Source organism: Mercenaria mercenaria, chromosome 4 (assembly GCF_021730395.1).
Source record: "Mercenaria mercenaria strain notata chromosome 4, MADL_Memer_1, whole genome shotgun sequence".
Classification (NCBI taxonomy): domain Eukaryota; kingdom Metazoa; phylum Mollusca; class Bivalvia; order Venerida; family Veneridae; genus Mercenaria; species Mercenaria mercenaria.
This window is the reverse complement of record NC_069364.1, coordinates 44,303,750-44,319,684: the sequence shown is the minus strand read 5'-3', so window position 1 is coordinate 44,319,684 and position 15,935 is coordinate 44,303,750. Positions and strand designations below refer to the sequence as shown.

Genomic DNA, 15,935 nt, shown 5'->3' with positions numbered 1-15,935 from the left:
AACTTTTGAATCTTGATATTAACGGCAAATGTTTCAAATTAATCCAAAATATGTACCAAACCATAAAATCGTGCGTTAGTGTAAATTCTGAATGTTCGCAATTTTTACATGTTATGTTGGCGTTCGACAAGGAGAGAACATGTCACCTCTTTTGTTTTCATTATATCTTAATGATCTCAATGATTTCATTCTTCAAAATAGCTCGGAAAATGGTGTTACTATTCCCAGCTATCAAAACGGTGCACTACATGACTTCGTAATGATTTTTATATTACTCTATGCTGATGACACTGTTATATTATCAGAATCAGAAACAGGCCTGCAGAAAGCGTTTGACCTTTATGCTCAATGTTGTGACCAGTGAAAACTGACAGTAAATACTTCAAAGTCTAAAATAATAATTTTCTCCAAAGGACGTCAACCTAACTGTAATTTTCTTTTCAAAAATGAACGTAGGAAATAGTAATTGAATATAAATATCTAGGTATTTTTAGCACGAGAAACCATAGGTAACCTGTAGAAACAGGAAATTGAACAAGATTTCCATTAAACCAAAGAACATGCAACAACTGTGAACATAAGTTAGGAGACAAGTTTCATTATCATTTCGAGTGTAACCTGTTTTCAAATGAACGAAAAAAAAATCAAACTATATTTCTTCAGACATCCGAATGTATTTAAATTGGAACAACTTACAAATACTGGAAATAAAAAAAAGTTTTTAAAACTGCAAATTTGTTAAAATTATATTGTCACAGCTATGATAAACGAAATTGTATTTCTTCTCAGTAATTATACATTTCGGGACTTCCGATGACCGAATGAATTAATTCATAATTATTTATTATATTGTAAATACTGGCATATTACATCTAGATATGAAAGACGTTTGGTGAAAACTCAACTTATTTGTTAAAATTATTATTGTCACAGCTTAGATAAACGATATATTGTATTTTCACTCAAAATATACATTTCGTGACTCTCCGATGACCGAATGAATTAATTTATATATTATTTTATATTGTAATACTGGCATATTACATCTAGATATGAAAGACTTTGTGTGAAAACTCAACTTATTTTGTTAGAATTGAATTGATTATTCTTTTCTTATGAGCCTCCAATATATTGTTAAAATCTCACCGCATTTATTCATGTATTCATGAAATGAGTGAAATAAAACGTTTTTGATATTTTTTTACTTATCTAAGCCAGAAAGCGGCTCTTTTTATTAAAGTGACCGAATGCTTCCAACAGAGTTCGCTTCGCGAACTTGCAACATTGTCACGCGCGCATGCGCGTTATTATTATTTAACTTACAAATACTGGAAATAAAAAAAAGTTTTTAAAACTGCAAATTTGTTAAAATTATATTGTCATAGCTATGATAAACGAAATATTGTATTTTCATCTCAGTAATTATACATTTCGGGACTCTCCGATGACCGAATGAATTAATTCATATATTTATTTATTATATTGTAATACTGGCATATTACATCTAGATATGAAAGACGTTTGTGTGAAAACTCAACTTATTTTGTTAAAATTATATTGTCACAGCTTAGATAAACGATATATTGTATTTTCATCTCAGTAATTATACATTTCGTGACTCTCCGATGACCGAATGAATTAATTTATATATTTATTTATTATATTGTAATACTGGCATATTACATCTAGATATGAAAGACGTTTGTGTGAAAACTCAACTTATTTTGTTAGAATTGAATTGTATTATTCTTTTCTTATGAGCCTCCAATATATTGTTAAAATCTCACCTCATTTATTCATGTATTCATGAAATGAGTGAAATAAAACGTTTTTGATATTTTTTTACTTATCTAAGCCAGAAAGCGGCTCTTTTTATAAAAGTGACCGAATGCTTCCAACAGAGTTCGCTTCGCGAACTTGCAACATTGTCACGCGCGCATGCGCGTTATTATTATTTATTTTCCAGTTCCCGCTATACTAGATGTGTTCCGAATATGCTTAAAGTACTCATTAAAAATACTTATAACTTACCATTCAAATTCAAAATACGGTAATTTTAACTGATGATAGTAATCTTCCTTTTGTAGCTGTGGCATCTGGCCATAGGCGTGTTATTATAACTTGTGCATTCTGAGGTTGTTGTTTAATTAAGATGGCTAGGACTTTGTAACTAGAACTTATATGAAAACACAAAGTTGGTTTATTAATGAGAAATGTTTCAACAATCTTGCAACACAAGACATATGAACTATGTATTTAAAATTACCTCAGCCGTAAAAAACCCAAATAAGTCATAAAAATTACATAAGGCTGCTTAAGACAAACTTGCAAACTGAAAATCCTTACTAATTGGACACATTTAAAATTAGCGCAAATGGCTTTTACTGCTACGAAGTAAGCGCAGTATAAAAATTCAGAAATTTGTGCTTTATCCAGAAACTGAATATAGGAGTGTTTCTTAAATTTAAAAGATGTTGCTTAAAAGCAAAATAATATTGACAACGTGACTTTACTTGATAAAACTGTCAAATGTTGTTTTGCATAGCATACTTTAATTTATCAGTTTAAAATACTATATAAACTTTAAACTTGAAATTAAAGGCTGCCCCAGCTGCGTATTAGAGAAAACATGCTTGAGTATTTCATGATGGACTTGTAGTGATTGATACTATTGGAAGTGAATAAGTAACTTATATCATCGCCTAACTTCAGGTTTTATTAACGGTTTTTCATAGAACATCACATGTTCCTGCATCTGATTTTTATAAAGATCTTAAAACGAAAACGAACAGTTGGACATTCTTGAAATAGGATGTTACGTGCGTTTACAATGTAAACGCTTATTTTAAGATTATTCATAACATATTCAAAAACTTACTTTTAGTACCTTTTACACCGAGAAGCTTAATATACGAACATTTTCACTTGACCCGATAATTAACATTTTTCTATTGTCAGTAACATTTACACAGTAATCGCTGATTTTAAGAATATTTATAACTTGCTGCCTAGCCGGCAGCTTTCTCATTTTTTGGCGTTTACACATTTCTATTTTACTTTTTACACTGTTAACGCTAATTCTAAATCGCAAAAAAGCTGCTTCAGCTCTGACCAGGAACCTGGGACCTCTCGTACACAAGGCAAACGTTCTACTATCGCGAACATCGCTGCCTGAGAGCAAAGTAGTAAACAAGAGGTTCATCATGACCCTATATCGCTCACCTGTTAAACTTAGCCTTGGATTGATGAATATTGACCTCTAGAGTGTTAACAAGTTTTTCCTTTGATTTGAGCAGTAGACCTAGTTTTTTGACCCCACATAACCAAGTTCTAAACTTGGCACAGGAATCATCAAGATAAACATTCTTACCAAGTGTCATAAATATAGGGTCATAAATGTGGCCTCAAGAGTGTTGACAAGCTTTTCTTTTGATTTGACCGAGTGGCCTTATTTCTAATATCACATGACCCGGTTTAAAGGTGGTAAGCCTAGGAATCATCAAGATAAACAGACAAACATTCTGACCATGTTTCATGAAGATAGCATCATAAATGTGGCCTCTAGGGTGTTAACAAGCTTTTCCTTTGATTTGAGCAATAGACCTGGCTTTTTGACCCCACACAACCCAGTTCTAAACTTGGCACAGGAATCATCAAGATAAACATTCTTACCAAGTGTCATAAAAATAAGGCCATAAAAGTGGCCTAAAGAGTGTTGACAAGCTTTTCTTTTGATTTGACCGAGTGGCCTTATTTCTAATATCACATGACCCGGTTTAAAGTTCAGCCTAGAAATCATCAAGATAAACAGATAAACATTCTGACCAAGTTTCACGAAGATAGCATCATAAATGTGGCCTGTAGGGTATTAACAAGCTTTTCCTTTGATTTGACTGGTGACCTAATTTTTGACCCAACATAACTTAGTTTCAAACTTGGTCTAGAGATCAAGGGAAATATTCTTTACAAGTTTGAATCAAATCAAAGCATAAATGAAACCTCTTTATAGTTGAAAGTTTAAAACAGAAAAGTTTGCCCCTATAAGGGGTAGAAACTCTAGAACCCATAATTGAATCTAAACGGATTTCGAAAGGAACCGAGAGTTTATTGTGACTCAAGTTGTGTATAAGTATGTAAAATATCACTTCTATCGTGTTCACAAAGTAAAACTTAACAAATTTAGGCTCTTTCAGGGGTCAGTCAGGAGCCGTAACTCCGGAAGCTATGATTTGATCTGATTTATCACGGAATCCAAGATCTATTCTTATTAAAGATAGTTTGCAAGTTTGTATCAAATCAAACCACAAGTCTCTATATGGCTGCAAAAGCTAAAAAGAAAATGTTGGTCCTTTAAGGGACCATAACTCTTGATTTCAAGCCAGTCTTCGAAATGAACCGAGAAATTGTGCTATTAACTGTTGTGTACAAGTTTGATTAAAATAGATTGCAAAATGTGCTCTCCATCGTGTTCACATGAAATTGCGGACGGACGGACGAAGGGCGATCACAAAAGCGCACCTTGTCACTACGTGACAGGTGAGCTAAAAAGTAAAAAGTTCCCTTATACTTAATTCTTCTAAACGGTAAGCGTCCAATATTGACTTTCAGTAAAGCGTGGTGAAAAATGTCTGCTTATCGTGTTTTTTTTTAAAGTAAAGTACAAGGCCATGCAATGACTATTTCTAACACGCATGCTTAAATCGCTTGTCTAAAGATATGTTAAAAGAGTTTTGATCACGGAAAATGTCCCTGAGACTGTCAGCCTCGGACAAGCAATGTTTAGGTCAAGGTTAAGGTGTGCCGGAAGCGGTATTTTATTTACTGCTGTTGTATTATGTTTTGTTTTGTAGATAACAAAGAAGAAATCCTACCTGTCTATCTTTGTCATTCATGTACATAAAACGTTAAACGTAACTGTAACGCGAGGTTTCAACAGTGGCAATTAAACGAGTTTTGCTAGTAACCATACTGAAAATGCTTTATTGCTTAACATTTAATAAACCCTGTTTTACATTGTTAAACGGTAACTTGACGATTAAATGTGTTCTAAATGTCACAAAAGAAAATAATGTAAAGAAACCACTTCTTGAAACAAACGTATATTCCTTTACAGAACTATTCCATCTATAAGAGTATAACATCTCAAAAATAAACATTATTTGCCACTATTTTTCGTACTAAGTTAATTGACATGATTTCTTTGTCAACGTGAATCTTCTGTTTGAATGGATCCAATAATCAATCATCTCAAAATTCAAAATGTGTAAATGTTCGTGTAAAATCATACGATGCTTAAATTTAATAGTACCATATTGCAATATGTACATGTAAAGTAGGGTTCGCAAATTCATGCCACAAACCGCAGAATTATTTCCAAGGCATAGTTATTAAACACTAATCTTTAAGTAATTATAGATCTACGACGAATATGAAATTCTTGATTACCCAATGACTACTTCTAGATAATTAGTGATGTGTAGTGTCTATTTTGTTAAACTGGTATATCCTGGTTGCTATGTTATACATTTCCAAACATTCGAAATATCAATAGGCTAGTTACACTCTTCATGCTAGAAAACAGAAACTGATACTTCAAGAGGTATTTACGAATTAGCATTATTATACCTTCTAGAAGAGCCGAAACTATGAGAAACAAACATATTTTACTACTGGTGTGGATGTATTTACTGTATAAAAGTTTGATTGAAATAAATACAATAAGGGGACGAAACTCAGATATTGTACATGTGCACAAGGAAGTGGACCGTGCTGGTAATAAAACGGCACCGCACATTTTGTTAATCATTTCTGACGATCTTGGATTTAACGATGTTGGATATCATGGTTCCGAAATTAAGACACCAAACCTAGACACTTTGGCAATGACGGGGGTCAGACTAGAAAATTATTATGTTCAACCCGTTTGTACGCCAACAAGAGGCCAATTACTCACTGGCAGATACCAGGTTGTAGTTTTTGTTTTCTCTTCAATAGATAATTATACTAAACAAAACAAAATTGTACATTGTTCAGATTTCTTACATTTTTAGACAGATTTTTTTAGTAAAACATATCAATATTTCAACAAAATAAAATCGTGTTAAGACATAATGTCATTAATTTTACGATCATTTCCATATTTTAAAAAGTTACAAAATACATAATAAAGTTGTGCATTTACAAAACAAGCAAAATTATTTAAAATGATACAGAGGTGTGATAATTGACTTTTTACTAATATACGGCCAAATTTCAAAATGAATTTAGATTTATTTCAAAAGCAAGGAAAGATATAATAACTTTTCTTACATTTAAATGAAATACGCTCGTTTTCATGCATCTTTGACACTTCCAAAAATTGGGATTAGGCCGTAGAACAGAAAACTTATACGATATCACCATTTGATGTCGCTGAATTTGCACATGTGGTTTAAACATATTTTGCTACATACGAGAATGTAAGAAAGTTAAAAAAACATATGAAAGATATTAATAAAGATATTAAAGGAGCGCTAGAAGATTTTTTAACTGTATTGATACAAATGTGGCATAATGTTAAATTTCTTGACATGGGTTTGTAAAATCACGATGTTCCATTTTCAGAGAGCAGACTTAAACTACCGTTTATTGACAAGTAGCATTACAATATCCTGTTGAATATTTGTATTATTGAGAATGAATGAATGATCTTTTTTTACAAAACCACATATTTTTCTATAACAGCAGTATCTCGCCCCCTCATGAAAAAGTATGTCTGAATCGGTTTGAATTTTTCAGAATTTGTCAGATTTCATACTGTATATTTATGCACAAAAATCTTCTATATGAATATTTCTGAATCAAGCATTTTAGGAACTTAACATTTCTGAATATTTGCTGAATATTTCTGAATGAGATATTAACTTTTCAGACTTTTCAGACGTCTGAAAGTGTATGAATAAGAAAGTATGAATTATTTAGATGACGTTTTATCTAAATTATTCTGAGTGCCATAGACTGAATTTTCAGTCATGTTAGTTTGTCAGAAAATTTCTGAATATTTGCTGAATATTTCTGAATGATGTATTAACTATTTAGATGTTTGAAAGTGTGTGAACAAAAAATATGAATTATTCAGATAACCTTTTTATCTGATTTATTCTGAGTGCCAATAGACTGAATTTTTCAGTCATGTGAGTTTGTCAGAATTTTCAGACATATTTGTGAAAAACATTCTAAGACCAAGATGAAACAATAAAGTCATCTGGTTTTATATTTAAATTGCCGTTTGACCTTATTGGCATTACAATGGATATTGTGTGTTATAGTTAGGCATTGTGGTAGACTGTGGACACTTCCCATAGCGAAATATTGACCATGATTTTAAAATGATTAAATATGTTAAAACAGGCTGGAACATGTTTTTGTATCCACACTCATATTAGCTAATCATGTTTTATGTACATGTTCAACCATCAAACATCATTATGCCATAATCTTTTTTTCTACCAAAAATGTTTTTAAGCCTTAAACCAGCCAGAACTAAATTAAAACTGATGCAGTGTTCAGATACAGCAAGCAATCAGAAAAATGGCAAACTGTTCAAACATGTTCAACCATGATTATACAAGAAATAATTTTTCTTTAAAAACGCTTTCCTTTGTTTTAAACCCAGAGCTAAAGCAAAATAAAGCACTGAAAAGGGGCAGAAGGAGTTGTAATGCAATAAAAATAACAAGGAATAAAATAAATTTGAACATGTTCAAACATGGCAGACCAAGGCACTAAAATGGCAAATGACTTTGCACTAGTAAGAATTTCCTGTCTGACAATAATATCAACACTGGATATAAATTTAGTTTATAATTTACTGATAATTCAAAACCAGATACTGACAAAACTCTGGTTATACACTCGTAATACAATAATCTGAGCAATTCAGACTTTAAGAAAGCCAAGATTTTAATTTTTATGTGGTAATTTCACAGAGCACTATGTTTTGGCGCAAAAATGGTAGGTCTTACTTTTTTGTTGTTCATAATTATTTGTAGCTGCAGTGTGTATTCTTTTCATATTGAAATGTTGTAGAAAGGAATGATTTAGTGTAGTGCGTGCTTTGTGATCTGTATTTTGATAGTAAATGTCAATAGTTTTGTAAAGACACAATTGTCATCAGTTTTCACGATCTTGATATCACATTATAAATAAACATTTTACTTTTACTCGCCTGAGCTCTAGTGCTTTAGACCAGTTATATTGTGATCATTTGTTGTCTGTTGTTAATCAGATAATTTTTGCCCAAGTGTTTCAAAAGTAGAAGATAACATGACAGTACTCAAATCAACACAAAATATATCTGAACATGTCATCTGAAAGTATCTGAATTTGGGCAGAGCTTTTTCAGAAGAAGTCTGAACACTTCTGAATCTCGGTGACAGAATTTTTCTAAAAACCTGGCTGAATTCGTTTGAAAGCGTTCCATTTTAAGGACAAAATCAGACAATTAAGACATTATTTTTTCATGAAGGTGGCCCCTCCCACCCACACCTCCATACACAAATCAGCCACGTTAATAAGTTAAAATGATCAAACTAAAACTAATCTATAAACTTGTTTTGCATAGTTTGTAAATCAAGCCCAGTTATGGCCAAACTTTATATATAGGCCATTTCAGAAAAGACTTCTAAACGCTGTTGCATCGGAGGCAGCACATTATAGTAAAACTAGGCAGTCTTAAAGAATATGACTTTATTTTGATTCCGTGCTTATTAATTATTAAAGATGAACATCTTGACACTGATTTAGAAAATTGAGCATAATTAGAATTAGTGTTCAGCGAACAGTAAAAGTAATTAAAAGACAAACACTTACACGCATTTGCACATTTGACTGTGTACTTAAGTTTCTAATGTATATACAGAAGAAAATATAACTATTCCTTATTGTGCATTATAAAAAAATAAAATAAAAAAAGGTGTTAGTTAGAAATATAATGTATTTTTGTTTTCATTTTTCATTTGTTGTTCTTTTACCTTAGCAAATAATGATTAGGCGTAGATATAATTATGCATTCAAAACAATATATCAAATTTAATATGCTGCTGTTGAATGTAAAAAAGAGAAACAAATGTTACGTTTAAAATTGGAAACCGCCGAATGTTATATACAAACCCCTTGTTACTGGCTCAATATTTCTCCTGTATTATATTAATGAACTAGCATCTTAAATACCTCTTTCTTTTTCAAAGTGTTCGTTCAGATTCTTCTTTGTGAAAACTGTTTGCAGCATCTATCTGAATAATTGGATCTATTTTATTGAGTATACCTCAGAGTAAGATATGATCGTTACATATTGCATGTAGGGCCTTCGTGGCCGAGTGGTTAAGGTCGCTGACATTAACTCACATGCCCCTCACCGATGTGAGTTCGAGCCTCACTCGGGACGTTGAATTCTTTATATGAGAAGCCATCCATCTGGCTAACGGAAGGTCGGTGGTTCTACGCAGGTACCTGCTCCTGATGAAATCATGCACGGAGGGGCACCTGGGGTCTTCCTCCACCATCAAACCACCAAAGCTGGAAACTTGCCATATGACCTATAATTGTGTCGGCGCGACGTTAAACCCAACCAGAAAAAAACACAAGGATAAAAAAAACAAACAAAAAAATCAACAAAAAAAAACAAAACAAAAAAAAAAAACATTAAAAGCTATTGCATGTTTGATTGTCAAGGCAAAATGTTGAATATGAAGTACACGTAAAATGAGAATGAATGCTATAAAATATAGGTCAAAACATTGCAGGTATGGAATGTGTAAATATTCTTATTTTATCTATTTAACATTTAAAGGCGATGTCATACATTTTTAAAGTATTTTCAATATAGTATAATTAGTAGATTAGATACTTACATTTAATACCCTGAAATACCGAAAATAAGCCGGTTTAGAAAATAAGCCGGTCTCGAAAATAAGCCACCATTTCAATACAGGCAAAAAGGGCTCATAAATTAGCCGCACTCAAAAATAAGCCGTCCAAATGTTTTGTATCAGTAATAATATTAATAACTTTGTTAGGACACCATATTAGATAGCAAAAGTTACCAACGTGTACAGATTTATTTCCACATGTACTAGCAATAAAACATACTTTAGTATAAAAACACTTAAAGCAATGCAAGTTGTGCTAATTTTTAAAACCCTGGACCAATTAAAACTTTAAAAGCTATAAAATTCCTGTCTCAAACATTTCTGGTCACGTCAGATCTACTAATTAACATGGCCGGTCTTTATAACAAAGTGCAGTGTTTATGACGTATTAAATAGATCTTGTAAAAATCGGTATTTCATTGTTAAGAAAATTTTGCTGACATACAAAACTGGCATGTTGCTATTAGTAGTAAGCCAAAACTTGACTATTATGTGAAATACAAAACTGATGTTTAAAAAAGATACATTACGTAAACACTTTACATGTTTTAGACAAAGTTCACATACTCCTCTTTAAATTGAATCTGGTAGATATAATAATATATATCAGGAGAGAAAATCAATTATGTAAGTGTTGTAATCAAAATAATATCGAATCAGAGTACCATTTTCTCATGTGCTGTACATTGTATTCTGACATGCGTCGTATGTGTCTTGGGTCAGTGTCCTGGCCAAATATGCATATATTATTTTATTTAATGTCTACACATAAGAAAGGTCTTTTGTTTAGAATCTCTAAATATCTGAAAGAAGCTTTTGTTAAGCGTTCTGATGCCCTAAGAGATTTGTCTGTTTCTTAATATGCATTTGTATGTATTTTGAGTTGTCACATTTATGATTGTGTTATATATGTTTTGGCCATATTGACTTTGATATTTGTTAGATGGCCAAAGGTAATTGTATTTGCCGATTTTCACTTTTGGTTGATAAAATATGGTGATCTGAAAAAATTGTTACAGGCCTAACTATAGTAATAGTAATGACAGACAGGTTTTCAAACACTAATTTGTTTACTTGGCATGGCCACATAGGTCCAAATTAAAGCCAGTTTCTGTTTAAAGTTCATTATGGATGTATTTGTGACATTTTTGTTGAAAAAATGGGAAAGGAGGTTGTATTTGGTGAAGTGAAACTCAATTTAATTATGAGTAATATTTCCAGGTCTTAGCAGTGTAATCTTATAGAAAGCAAATGTGACAAGAGAAATCTCTCTTAGAAGATACATGACCCCTACTTTCCTCTTCATTTATATCAGTTGTATCATAACTCTTTAGAATGAGGTAAGGATTTGTTCTCTGAAAAATTTCTAGCTATGTTAAGTAGCTCTTTAAAAAAGTGTCAAATTTATATAGAATATATAGGGAAAACTATTTACTGGTGTGTGGCCTACAGCCATTCAAATAAAGCGCCTGCACCAAATTAGCTGGTAAATTAAACTACCTTTTGCCGATAGTAGACGTGTCAGTAACGCTAAATATGCTTACGAAGCAAACACTTCATTTATTTGATTCATGTGACATTTCTACTGAACATAACTAATTCGTCAACCTTTACACCAGTTTTCAAGTACTGCTTTTTCTTTAAAGATGAGCATGTAAACTTTTTTATAATATATTTATTTATTTTATTTATTTGATGTATAGACTTCCATCTTGTGCCGAGTCTTTTCATTGTCAAGTTTATATATATATATATATATATATATATATATATATATATATCCGAAAACGATGCCTAGAAATTGGCCTTGATGGCATTGTTTGTTAAAGCTCGACAACCATGTTCATTGTAAACAGAAATTGGAAAACTTTCAGGTTTCAGGGTGTAAACAGAAATTGGAAAACTTTCAGGTTTCAGGGAGACCTTTAAATACTTGGTTTGTTTGTGTTGGGATTTAGTGCCGTGTTTTCATCAGTATTTTAGTCATGTAACGAAAGTCAGCTAACCTGAATAGTGTATTATCTATTCTCTACCAGTACAGGTGTTTCCCCGCAAATAGTGGCCAACATCTCCTTAAGATTCATATGTGGACGAAGAAATTTTCCTGACACAATGTCTATGAACAAATAGTTATGGATAATATGCGCCTCGCCCGGGGATGGAACTCACGACCTCGTGATCCTCAGTTCTGTGCTCTCTTTATTGAGCTAATATACTTGATTGTATTCATGATAGTAAAGTTATTTTGACAGTTCTTTCTGGAAACATACTATATTATTTTTTGCACATATCTCTGTATTGTAAGTCAACAGTTTTTATAGCCAGTGCAAAGCTTACATTCAAATTTTATTGCCACTTGAAATGCAAAAAAAATGAAATGAATTTTGAGTGTCCACTTATAATTATAATATATGCGCCGTTTTGCTGTCTTTAATACGTTAACAGTACCTTTTCTAACGTTCAGTTTGGACTTTTGGCCTGACGGTGACCTTAAAAGGACATTGACCTTTGGATACAACAAAGCCAAACATATTGGTGCAGTTGATTCATATATAAAATTAGCATATATGTCAAGCATTAACAGACTTTCCATCGGAGACCACTTTTTTCATATATACAGACAATAATAAATGCGCAATTTTGCATATAGATAATTTTATTGATATTTTATCAATTTATTTTTAAAGATGCTTAAAGGTGTTGAGACACAATATTTAAACCAAATTAGTTTGTTAGATGAAACAGGAGTGCAAGAATGTCACAATATACGCCCGTCATAGCAAATTAGCAAATAGCTACTGTATTTGCAAATGGAATTTTAATTTTGTGGTTGTTTAGTAATTATTGTTTTGTTTTTGTTTTTCTAAGTCCACAAAAAATCCTTACCAGGTAGAGATACCTTAAAATACACCTAAAATTTGAAAGTAACATCTATGTTGTACCACAGAAAAGTGGTTTTGGTTTTCCCCTACGGTCAATTTTAAAAAAGTTACAATATAAGTTATTTATAGTAACAACCTAGGGAAGTTAATCTTTAAAAAGATCCAAAATTTTTTAAGTCCACACAAAAATCCTCACAAGGTAGAGATAGATCAAAATACACATCAAAATTGGATGTAACATGCATGTATACTACAGAAAAGTGGTCTCGATTTTCCCTACGACTAGTAATGAAAAAGTTACAATATATGCTATATATAGTAACAACAAAGGGAAGTAATTATAAAGAAAATACCTGCGCATGACACTCCGTCTCATTATTGTGTACAATTGTGACAAATTACATCAAAATCCCTCCATGCATGAAGAAGAAATGCTCCGGACAAAGTCATTATTGTATCGGACCTTTGGCCTCTAAATGTGACCTTGACCCTAGACCTAGGGACATGCGCATAACTCTCCGTCTGATGATGATGATGAACAATTGTGCAAAGTTACATCAAAATCCCTCCATGCATGAAGAAGATATGCTCCGGACAAAGTCATATATGAATTTGACTTTTGATCTCTAAATGTGACATTGACCTTAGACCCTGGTTCTTGTGCATGACACTCCGTCTCATGATGGTGAACAATTGTGCCAAGTTTCATTACAATCCCTCCATGCATAAAGAAGATATGCTCTGGACAATGTCTGTGGACGCCGCCCGTCCGCCCATCCGCCCGCCAGGGGAGTTTCCATAAAACGTCCCGTTTTTTAAACGGGTGTATAAGTAGCGAGTGCATAGCGGCATAGTTTATTTGTAAATGCATCAAATTGACCTTGGACCCCATTGTACTGTAATGAGAAGCCACAGAAGACGAAAGTCCCTTTAATTTCTTGTTTGACCCTAAGGACTTCTTTATACTAATATCCGAGCATTAACAAACATGCCACCAGAAGTCACATTTTCCTCAGATATTAGCACACTTATTTATTTGTTCATGAGCAAAATCATTGCGGAAACACTTTGATTGAATTTGATCAAAAGATGTAATGAAAAGAGCAACGCCAATCAGTATAACGGATGCTTTTATCTTGTTTTTCTTTTTGAACTGTTTGATTACAGAGTTCGTTCAATATAATATAATTCCACTTAAGCCTGTGATACGGGGCTTGGTGTTCTTTCATAAATTATTACCTCTCATGAACAGTATCAAATTCATGTTCTATTGTTGTGCTTTATTGCGCTTTATATTACCAAACAATCTTATACACATATCAAAGAATAATCATTACGTGTCATTTAGCCGTAATATTATTAGAGCTGTCTATTGTGAAAGTTATTGTAGGCTATATCTGTGACATACTAAACATAGTAGTAGTCAAAAGATTTTATGGCTTGTAAAAATAAACTTATTGAAAATAAACCATTAGTGTTCCTTTAAATTAGTTTATTAAGCAACCGTATGTAGCACATATAATTGAGTAATATATCAAAATACTTTTACATTGTTCACTTAATAGCTTTGCAAGTTGTATTTCAGGCAACTAATGAGGATGTTAATATTTTTGTTTAAAGATTCATACAGGCCTTCATTGGGTTTTATGGCCTGCAACTCCAGCAGGTTTGGCTCTTGATAACCCTACCATCGCCGACAAGCTTAGAGATACTGGCTATGCTACACATATGGTGGGAAAGTGGCATCTTGGTTTCTATAAAGCTGATTATTTACCAACCCGTCGTGGTTTTGACACATATTTTGGTATGAAAAGTAGCTTACTTCTTTTTGTTATAACTGAAAATATATAATAAGCACTAAATGTAATTTTCAGACTACTTTTAAATGGGGTTATGATTATAAATGTTATTGTTTAGGACTGAAAATGCATCACGATCCGGCAGCTTAATTATTGATTATTTCTTATGACAATTATTTAGAAGGTAAATGGCCTTTAATTATTGAAATAGTTATGATAAACTAATTATGAAAATAAATTGAGTCTTTAACTATACATATTAGGATGTTTCATATGATGAATATAGCCTATTTTAGTAAGGACATATATATATATTATTGCTCAAGCGGTAAAACCAAATTTCGTTTTTCGTCGAGGGAAAATATTGCAATAATTCTCTAATTGGGGTACCAACAATTGTAGTTTCAATAGTGGAAATTTGTCAAGTCACTTCGACTAATTAATTGACTGAACTCAGTCGTAATTATACAGGTAACATTATAATATAGCGGTATTTTGTCGCTTAGTCGCGCATCTTGTTGTGAAGAGATTGCTGATTATTTTTATGCTTTATATATGATTGATGTGGAATGAATTTAAAAAAATGATGCTACACACATGTAAAAATTCTTAAAACATTATAAGCTAATAGAAAAGCCTTTGTTTGATTTATCATAATGTAAAATAGAAAGAAAGTATCATACTATTACTTATTACAAACACGTTGTTTTTTTAACATAATTCGTTAAATATATATTTTTTGTGCTTTGAGTAATGTGAAATATATCCTCGAATTTTCACAAAACCCCAATAAAATCGCTAAATGTAAGTCACTCGAAGAAATTCCGTCAAGTGTTTTAACAACAAAACAAATCAATACGTCAGGTGTGTATTCTGCTGATACGATTTCATCTCAAGTTACTTCAACGATTTCTTCCGAGTAACTTAACATTTCGGTGTCAGACAGCGAAATTCATTGACGGCCAATGGCTGACTCGAAGAAAAACCTCTAGTCGAAACTTTAGTACACACTTTGGAAATCCTCTGAGGATCGAGTAGAATGAGCTTTCCACTTGAGCTGATCTGTATAGAGTTGCTCTCCCATATTGTCGTTTTGGAATTATTTCACGTACAGTTTAAGTTTTAGTTTTATGTTAAAGACAGATAAATTAGCTGTCCGAATGCGGAACATGCATAATAGTAAAGGGTTTATATGGTCAAAATGCCAAACAAAAGAACAAACTCGCAAGGAAATGATTTTTATGTAAGTATTATTCAAGATGTATGTAACAACATACAGAAAAATATAGAAAGGTATCATGATGCAAAATGCCTACTTGTGGGATAAAAATGTAAAAAAATATAAA

General features: G+C 32.2%; 1 protein-coding gene across 1 annotated transcript in view; it reads left to right on the top strand.

Moving 5' to 3' along the window:
• Positions 1-5,345: 5,345 nt before the first annotated feature.
• LOC123565016 (arylsulfatase J-like) overlaps positions 5,346-15,935 on the top strand; it is a 60,625-nt gene continuing 50,035 nt past the window's right edge. Inside the window, exons 1-2 of the mRNA XM_053541064.1 lie at positions 5,346-5,966; positions 14,411-14,594. Of these exons, the coding sequence (XP_053397039.1) occupies positions 5,646-5,966; positions 14,411-14,594 (505 nt within the window). The 5' untranslated portion in view covers positions 5,346-5,645. The remainder of the gene's footprint in view (positions 5,967-14,410; positions 14,595-15,935) is intronic.